The 9,475-nt window shown below is 56.5% G+C and overlaps 1 protein-coding gene across 3 annotated transcripts; it reads left to right on the plus strand.

Moving 5' to 3' along the window:
* Positions 1 to 225: 225 nt before the first annotated feature.
* Positions 226 to 6,659, plus strand: RNF112 (ring finger protein 112). 3 transcript variants are annotated; one of them, XM_017854386.1, is made up of 14 exons: positions 226 to 724; positions 891 to 931; positions 1,782 to 2,067; positions 2,224 to 2,430; positions 2,566 to 2,697; positions 2,860 to 2,964; positions 3,375 to 3,425; positions 3,733 to 3,789; positions 3,871 to 3,945; positions 4,083 to 4,200; positions 4,354 to 4,523; positions 4,602 to 4,655; positions 4,859 to 4,933; positions 5,047 to 6,659. In XM_017854386.1, exons 1-14 carry the CDS (start codon positions 671 to 673, stop codon positions 5,515 to 5,517), a joined length of 1,896 nt encoding a protein of 631 aa, XP_017709875.1. In that variant the 5' UTR covers positions 226 to 670; the 3' UTR covers positions 5,518 to 6,659. The 3 variants fall into 3 exon arrangements, with proteins under 3 accessions (XP_017709875.1, XP_017709874.1, XP_017709876.1); XM_017854385.1 differs by having other exon boundaries at positions 4,354 to 4,655; XM_017854387.1 differs by lacking the exon at positions 2,224 to 2,430 and having other exon boundaries at positions 4,354 to 4,655.
* Positions 6,660 to 9,475: the final 2,816 nt, after the last annotated feature.

Consider the following 9,475-nt stretch of genomic DNA (forward strand, 5'->3'; position numbering starts at 1 on the left):
AAACCTGAGGGAGGGCAGGGGCATGTGCAGGGCCACGTGAAGTAGGGTGGCGTTCGGGGGCTCTGTACGTAGTGGGTACTCAGTAACTGTTCATTGAATGAATGGAGGAATAACTCCTTGTTTCTGGGTCAGCTCTGGTCATAGCCTCTCCTGTTTCCCACACCTATTATCTTTGCCCACCCTGTCCTGTGGCCCTGGGGAGACCTCAGCTGGCCCAGTAGAGGCAGTGTTGGCCCGTGGTTCCGCCGAAGGGCGCCTCCATGTTTGTGGGTGCACTGCACGCCTTCTCCCTCTCTGTCCCCCTCCCCCTCCCTGTCCTTATCTTTCCCTTCTGTCTCCATGGCGACTCACCACCTCGGCTTGCCTGCATCCCAGCCTCTGCCAGGGATTCTGAGCCGGGCTCCATCCCTCCCTCCTCGGAGCCCTGCTACCCGCAGCCCTGTCTCCTCCCCCTGGGGTGAGTCCAGCAGCAGCCTCCTCTTTCCCGGCTGTCACATTTCTTTTCCAGCTCTGCCCGGGAGTCAGCTCCTCGGGGAGACCATCCCCCAACCTCACCTTCCACCTGCCGCAGCCCGCTAGCCTTTCCGGGAGAAAAGGCATCCTTACCTCTGGTTGAAGGTCTCGGGGCCTCCCCCTCTGCATCCGGACCCTCTCCCCATCCCAGCCTCCCATGCCGAGGCCCGCCTTGTCAGTCACTTCCTTTTGTCATCGGCTTGGCAAACAGGCAAGTCTTCAGTCCTAAGATCGGGAAAGAGAGTGGGGTGGGAAGAGCCCTCTTGGGGTGGGGGATGGGCGGGGTCGGGGAGCATGAGGAGTCCCTGGAAACCCAGGATGAAGATAGAAGTCTGGATTCTGTTCTAAATCTTATTATTATTATTTTTTTCTCCAAGGAGAGGAAACAGAGCTTCATGGGAAACAGCGGCAACAGTTGGTAAGTAGCGGGGCCTTCCAGGCTGGGATGGGTGCAGTGAGACCAGGCAGTTCACTTGAAATGGCTGGTCCCGGAACACAGAGCCCGGCAGCCCAGCCAGGAGGGCTGTCCGCCTGAGGCTGGATCCGCCAGGCTGTGGAGGGAGGGATAGGAAGAAGCAGGTGGGTGCTGCAGGGAGGCAGATGCCAGCTCAGAGCAGAGAGCGGAAGGAATCTTCTAAGATCCAGAGCCATCTGCCCAACTGCAGCACAGGCTGCTGCCTTCTCCTCACTGTCCCTGCAGCATAGTGTTGTGGAGGGTATCATGCCTGGGGGCCTGGCTGAAGTCAGCACCTCATGGAAGCAGTCCCCTGCAGAAAGCTGGGAGAGGCTCTTCCCAAGCATTTGCACCAGGCACTGTGCAGACAGCTGCACACGCCTCCTCTCAGATGGTCACCCCAACGGCCCCATGAGGGATATTGCTATCCTTTCCACTGGGACAGTTAGGAAATTGGGGCCCAGAGAGGGGAAGGAACTTGCTCACATTTGCATGGCTGGGATGTGGTGGAGTCCCTTCTACCCAGACTTTCTCCCTCTCAGACTCTCTCACCACTGCTCTGCTGCCCCCATTCGGAGGCCCCCAGGTCCTAGGACACACATCAGTGAGGAACTGGCAGAGCTTGGCCTCTCTGGAAGCAGCTCCGCCTTTCCATGGAGGCATCAATGGAAACTGGGTTGGCACAAAGGGTACTCCACTCCCAAGCCAAGGTCCCAAGACCAAATCAAGGTTGTGGTCTTCCACCACAACCCTGGCCGGTACCCCCTGCCCCCGATAGACATCCTGCTTTTCAGTGCCCTGTTTTGCCCCACAGGTCCCACACACCTTTCCCCAAGTTGGAGCTGGGTCTGGGGCCCCGGCCCATGGCACCCCGGGAGCTCCCCACCTGCTCCATCTGCCTGGAGAGGTTGCGCGAGCCCATCTTGCTGGACTGTGGCCACGACTTCTGCATACGGTGCTTCAGCACGCACCGTGTCCCGGGCTGTGAGCCTCCCTGCTGCCCTGAGTGCCGGAAGATATGCAAGCAGAAGAGGGGCCTCCGGAGCCTGGGCGAGAAGATGAAGCTCCTGCCGCAGCGGCCGCTGCCCCCTGCGCTGCAGGTCTGGGGACTGGGTCTAATCAGTCAGACCCAAGAGGAGGGGGTGGCTTTGGCCCTATTCTAGAACATCAGGACAGCACCCAGAGCTCCAGGCTGGACACACTTCCGGGTCAGGAGCTGGTCCTGGATGCTCACGGGCCCCTTTCTTCTGGCCCAGGAGACCTGTCCTGTGAGGGCGGAGCCGCTGCTGCTGGTTCGCGTCAATGCGTCTGGGGGCCTCATCCTTAGGATGGGGGCCATCAACCGCTGCCTGAAGCACCCCCTGGCCAGGGACACCCCGGTCTGCCTCCTCGCTGTCCTGGGGGAGCAGCACTCAGGGAAGTCCTTCCTCCTCAACCACTTGCTTCAGGGCTTGCCGGGCCTGGTGAGGGCAGGGCGGAGCAGGAAGGGGGCGGGGAGCAAGGATGGGAATCCCTGCTTGGGGGAAGCTGGATCTGTTATTCTGGTCTGTGGGGACAAGGAACCGACCAACTGCTGCTCTCCCTTCTCTCCCCTGCAGGAGTCTGGTGAGGGCGGCCGGCCGAGAGGAGGAGAAGCATCCCTGCAGGGGTGTAGGTGGGGTGCCAATGGCCTTGCCAGGGGCATATGGATGTGGAGCCACCCCTTCTTGCTGGGGAAAGAAGGGAAGAAGGTGAGGGGGGAAGTGGCAGAAGGAGGTCAGGGATGGGAAGGGGAATCAAGAAGGGCATCTCTGGGGTGAGGATAGATGGGGATGGGACGGGGCAGGATTGGGAAGAATGTGGGAGAACAAGGCAGGCCTGGCCCCTTGGGTCTTCCCCTACCCCCTGCATAGGTGGCGGTGTTCCTGGTGGATACAGGGGATGCCATGAGCCCTGAGCTGAGCAGGGAAACAAGGATCAAGCTCTGTGCTCTCACCACGATGCTGAGCTCCTACCAGGTGATGGGGGACACTGATGTTGGCATCCCCACCCCACACACCCTTCTCCAGCTCAGTTTCCTCAAGGCCAGAGCATCTCACAGGCTTTGGTGTCTGGGGTCCTCACAGGTTCTGAGGCTGCCCCGGAAGGGGGAAGGTGCTCCTAGTTGGTGAAGGTGGGAACGTGGGTTATTCCTAAAGGTGGGCTGATGGTCCCTGGGGCAGCTGAAGGCCTGATGGATCACAATACCCTCCAGGTCTGCCTCCAGCCTTGAGGCCAGCCCAGTCCTACAGCCTTCAAGGCCCCCATACTGGCCTCTCCCATGCTCGGAGACCTACAGGCTGCCTGCAAGCTCCCCACTCACCAGGGCCTTCCCCAGTGAAGTCACCTGGACTCTGTAATCCCTCGTACATGTTCTCTCTGATTCCAGATCCTCAACACCTCCCAGGAGCTGAAGGATACAGACCTGGACTATCTGGAGGTACAGAGACCTCTGATGTTGGGTCACCCCCACCCTGCCCTGCCCACTAGGCCAGGGGCTGGACCCGAAGGAACTAGGTGCCCTCCTGGTCTGGCCTAGGGTTTTATGACACTTGAACAGGGTTGAAGGGGGAGGGTGGAGAGTAAAGCATGAGATGCCTGGTCTGGGGAGAGGCAGGAGAACCCCAGGCTGTGAAGTGGGAAGCCTGGCTCCTACAGCAGGCATAGGGAGGTAGGGGGACAGGTTTGGGGTGCACCATAGTCCTCAAAGTGGCGCAGCCCTGATGCTGTCTGTGTCCCACCCCCAGATGTTTGTCCACGTGGCCGAGGTGATGGGCAAGCATTATGGGATGGTACCCATCCAGGTGAGATACCTATCTCTGGATTCATTGGTCCCAGGCCCCCCACATCCCCAGTTGCTGGTGTCAGGACCCCTTCTCTTCCAGCATCTGGACCTCTTAGTTCGTGACTCATCCCACCCCAACAAGGCAGGGCAGGGGCATGTAGGCAACATCTTCCAGGTGAGTGGTGCAAGGGGATGGGGTGGAGGGGCCATGGACAGGGCAGAGGTGGGGAATGCTGGGAGGGGTCCCAGTAGGGACCCAAGCATGGGAGGGTGGACCTCCTAGCTCAGAGCACTCCTCTTGCTGCCTCACAGAGATTGTCTGGCAGATACCCCAAAGTGCAGGAGCTGCTGCAAGGGAAGCGAGCCCGCTGCTGCCTCTTGCCTGCCCCAGGGAGGCGGTGGATGAACCAAGGCCATGCAAGCCCTGGTGGTGAGTGTCCCCGAGAGCTGGACCTCTTTTGCGCTGCTCCCAGCTCCCCTCCTTGGGCAACCGAGCCCCTCGAAGCACCCGCCACTCCTGGCCTCTGACACCCCTTCTCCTCCCAAAGCCTGTAGTCTCTCAGCATGCAAATCTCTCCCTCAGACACAGATGATGACTTCTGCCACCTTCTGGGGGCCTACGTCTCAGATGTGCTGAGCGCGGCCCCTCAGCACGCTAAGAGCCGCTGCCAGGGGTACTGGAATGAGGGGCGCACCGTGGCCAGAGGGGACAGACGCCTGCTCACGGGGCAGCAGCTAGCTCAGGAAATCAAGGTGTGGAAACTCCCTGGAGACCCAGGCGACTCGGCTGGGCCCCTGCTCTCCCTGACCCCGGCGATGGTATCTCCGCAGAACCTCTCAGGATGGATGGGGAGGACAGGGCCCGGTTTCACCTCTCCGGATGAGGTATGAGCCCCTGGGGGATCCAGAATTCTGGCAGGGAGGCAGGGAGGCAGGGAGGCAGGGAGGCAGGGGAGGCAGGGAGGTGGGGGTTGTGCCAAGGCCTCCGGGGTGGGGGTCTGTGTGCCCTGGGAGTGGAGATGAGGAAACAAGCGGCGCCCCTGGCTGAGGAGGAAGGAAGGAGGCAGCCTGGGTTTTCCCGTGGACAGATGGCTGCTCAACTGCACGACCTGAGGAAGGTAGAAGCTGCCAAGAGGGAGTTCGAGGAGTACGTGAGGCAGCAGGTGAGCCCTGGGGCCTGCTCGGGAGGCAGGTGTGGTTCAGGCAGGGTCTAGGTCAGGGAGAGGATGCCTGGGGCTCCTGGTCAGGGCACCTTCTTTTCCCCTCCCTGTCACAGGACATAGCCACCAAGCGCATATTCTCTGCGCTGCGGGTCCTGCCAGACACCATGCGGAACCTCCTCTCCACCCAGAAAGATGCCATTCTGGCCCGCCATGGTGTGGCCTTACTCTGCAAGGGGAGAGATCAGACCTTGGAGGCACTGGAAGCTGAGCTGCAGGCCACGGCCAAGGCCTTCATGGACTCCTACACGATGCGCTTCTGTGGCCACCTGGCTGCTGTGGGGGGTGCTGTGGGGGCTGGGCTCATGGGCCTGGCAGGGGGCGTGGTGGGTGCTGGCATGGCAGCAGCTGCACTGGCTGCAGAGGCCGGGATGGTGGCTGCTGGAGCTGCTGTGGGGGCCACAGGGGCCGCCGTGGTTGGGGGTGGTGTGGGCGCTGGGTTGGCTGCCACAGTGGGCTGCATGGAGAAGGAGGAGGATGAGAGGGTGCTGGAAGGGGACCGAGAGCCCCTTCTCCAGGAAGAGTAACAGCCCCAGGAGATGTTGAAGGACGGGAGAGATGTGAGGTGGGGACGAAGAAGAGAGGCAAGAGGGGTGAGGGGGATGCCAGGGATTCCAAGGCGCCCCCATGTACTGCACTGCCCTGGTTGAATGCTTGGTGTCTGGGTGGCAGCTAAGCTGGGACTCAAGGTGGCTCTAGGAACCTGGGAGGCAGCATCTGGGGGCAGTGGATAGAACACCTGGCCTGTTTCTGGTTGCAGATGGTTGCCGATCTGCCCTTGTCACAGATAAGCTACATCCCAGGGTTTCTGGCTGCAAGTGAGGCTCTACCCTCCCCACCTGGCTCATTTCCCTGATGACCCTGGATTGTAGGAAAGTTAAGCAGGCACCATCCTGGATGTCTGCACCTGGGTGATCGAGAGACCTGTTCTTTCACAGATGTGAGAAGCCCCAGGATGATTGACCATGGTGTTCAGGAGCAGGGAGCACTGATGAGGTGCTGGGGACGAAAGGAAGGAGGGAACACTGGGCAGAAACAGAGAGATGGGACATAGTAGGCTGTGGCCCAGACCCCAGAGCAGAGAAACTTGCTCCCATGACTCTTCCCAAATCTGCTCCAGCCCGAGTAAGGTGGCTTCCCCACATCCTGGCCCACAGCCCCAGGGAGGCTGTCTGTGCATCCTGAACCACTCTGTGCTGGGCCTCCCCGAGGACCTGTCTGGGGTGTGTGCCCTTTTTCAAGCCTGTTTAGATGGGGGAGTGCCGATGCCCTCTGTGAAATGCCCAAATGCCAAAGAATAACACCTTTTCTTGCATTTTGAGCTAAGCCAGACAGCCTTTCTACTAGATTCTATCAAAATCTTGCAAAGGAAAACAAAATGAACAACTTCTATTCTTAAACACACCCTTTCTCCCCTGGGCTTGTAAGATGACGCAGCTTGATGCAGCTCCTCAAACACTAGGTCCCCTGGGAACTGGGGGTGCAGGAGTTCTCCCTCTGGGGGACAGAAAATCTGACTACTAGGAAGACTTCTAGGCTGTGAAACTGACTTCTAGGCTGTGAAACTGACTTCTAGGATATGAAACTGACTTCTAGGCTATGAAACTTATAGGGTATGGGTGGGCACATTATCCTTTATTTTATGAAAAATAAAATGTGTGTATGTGAATGTCAGCTTCCCAGTATATTATTGAAACAGAATTTAACCCTCAGAGGACTTCATGGTGGGAGCAGGTGAACCAATGAGATCCATTGATGGAATGCACAGATGGGAAGAGGGAGATTGGAATTCAATAGATCCGAGGAAGTGAATGTAAGAGGTCCCCACTGAGTGGCTGCGAGAGGGCTCAGGCCAAGGCCAAGTGGTTATGGCCACCTTTATAGGCTCTTCCACTAGGACTTGGGGTTCTGTTCCTCTTGTCTCCTCTCTGAGAAACTGCTTCCCATGATCCTGTCAACAGGCAGTCAACAAGTATCTGTCTCAGCGAGAGGACAGAATGGAGGCATAAGCAGAGAGAGAACTTGGTCAAGCCTTGAAGGAAGGAGGAGCCCAGGACCACTTCTGCAGGGCTCAGCCACCCAGGAGTTCACCCAACTGATTCTCCTCCCAGCCCCGCTCCCCAGCTCCCCATCTCAGAATCACAACAGCAGTCATTGCGTCCAATCCTGGCATTTTATAGGTGCACACCCAGAGAGAGAAAGTCTCAGATAAGCCTGTGCAGCTGCCAGTGACAGAAGCAGGGGAACCCCGAAGTCCTGGTTCCCGAGCTGGTGTTCTTCCCCAAGTCATTTTGTTAAGGTCAACTGTGCTGAAATTGAGATGCTCCTTTTCAGATGCTGCTTCTGGCTGATAGGTCCAGCTCCAGGGAAGTGTGTGGTGGGCAGAGGCAGGAACATGGTCTAGAACAGATGGCTCAGCAGTGAAGCTATAGTTAACAGCCTGGGTACAAAATACAGGATGTAGAGAAATCCCAAAGCCAGGGCGGGGTTGAGTGGGGTAAAGACAAATAAGAGTGACTCTCTCTTTTAGGGTCTGAGCCAAGGGTGGGAACAGGGTCCTAACTTTGTGTAGTGTTTGTGAAGAAAGGCTTTCTGGAAGCATCTCTCTGAGCCCTTCCACTGTCATCTGGTGGACACATGAGCTGTGAAACCTTCCAGACTTTGGAGGCTCAGGATGAGGGGCCAGAGACTCACAGAGGGAGGGTGTTACGTGGCTGGAATCCCACCCGGCAGCACTGGAAGGAACATCAGTTCAGTGTCTACCTCTCCCCACTCTGTGCACAGATGGGAAGAGGTTGGCCCAGCGAGGGATGTCTCTGCAGAGACAAGATGAGTAATATTAAGTGGTGTTTGTCTTGTGCCTTGTAGCTTTCAAAACATTTCCTCAAACATTGTCTCCCTTAAGCCTTGAAATCATCTCAAGCAGTATGTGGAACACACAGTTTTACAGAGGAGGACACTGAAACTGAGAGAAATAATGTGTCTCAGTGGAAACAACTAGTCAGAGGTAGGCCAGGACTTGACCCCAAGAGTTCTGGTGCCAAATCCCCGGCTCAGTGGAACCTTCAAGCCTCTCCAGACTCCAAGACGACCAGGCTTCTGGGTTCCAAGCCTGATTTGTTGGCTTCCTGGGCTTCCAACATTGATTCTGTAATTCACAAGAGCCCAGGTGACTCATTGACTGAGGTCTCAGCAGCATGCTGACGTCTGGCTGGTTTCCCTTCTATGACCCACTGAAGGTTCCAAGATTGGTAGGTTCCAGGATTGGGTTGGAGGTTTGGTGACTTGCCGTGTGGTTCCCGTTTCTGAGGCCTTCCTCATGTTGCAGATGGCAGTACTACAAGACAAGAGGTGCCTGCATCCTGAAGGCCCCTGACCGCTTGGAGCAGGAATAAGCCCCCGACTCCACTGGCTGTCATCAAACCACGCCGTGAGCAAGGAATAAACTTTTACTGCATGAAGGGGATGCGACATCTAGGTTGACTTAGTACACCATTGCCCACCCTACTCTAACACACACAGAAATGAGTTCTTTGAAATGGAGTGATGCTGTTAACAGACAGGTAAAGTATCACCAGTTGGGGGCTGGGCGGTAAGGAAAGGCATTTTATGTTGTAGCAGAACATTTGCTAAAATTGTTGCCTACAGCAACTTGGAAGACAGACCTTGTGCTATTGAGGAAAAAAATTATTTTCAATAAAATCTCCTGCCAAACCAGAATATTCTCTCCACAAATGTGGAAAATAAAGAAAATACTAGTTCTGTGATTGAATAAGCATTAAACACATGGATGCATTACGTGTAATCAGCTAACACCATCATAAAGACAGAAATCCCCCCATGTATGTAGTCAAGCAGCTACAACCCATTACACACACGCTGTTGTGTATGAGGACTTGAACTCAGGTGAGAGAGAGCTCCACGGCGTTGTTGTTTGCTATACATGCACTCACAGCTTACCTAATTCACCTGGTGGTTGGGGTGGCGTCTGTGCTAATTGTTGCCTTTTTCTGTAGGGAAAATAAAGCAACTTGAATCTCTAGGAAATGTAGGTTGTTGGCCGGGCACAGTGGCTCACGTCTGTAATCGCAGCACTTTGGGAGGCCGAGGTGGGCAGATCATGAGGTCAGGAGTTCAAGACCAGCCTGGCCAATGTAGTGAAACCCTGTCCCTACTAAAAACACAAAAAATTAGCCGGGCGTTGTGGTGGGCATCTGTAATCCCAGCTACTTGGGAAGCTGAGGCAGGAGAATCGCTGGAACCTGGGAGGCAGAGGTTGCAGTGAGCCGAGATCACGCCACTGCACTCCAGCCCAGGCAACAGTGCAAGACTCCGTCTCAAAAAAAAAAAAAAAAAAAAAAAAAAAAAAGCAGGTTGTCAAGGCACCTAGTTGCACCTTGACACACCCTTGGTGACAGCAACATGGAACACTGTCGTCCTTGATGTTACACTTATGAGAGGGGGCTCCCAGGCTTTTCAGACAGT

The sequence above is a fragment of the Rhinopithecus bieti genome, unplaced genomic scaffold, assembly GCF_001698545.2.
Source record: "Rhinopithecus bieti isolate Rb0 unplaced genomic scaffold, ASM169854v2 scaffold_39385, whole genome shotgun sequence".
In the NCBI taxonomy this organism is placed as follows: Eukaryota; Metazoa; Chordata; class Mammalia; order Primates; family Cercopithecidae; genus Rhinopithecus; species Rhinopithecus bieti.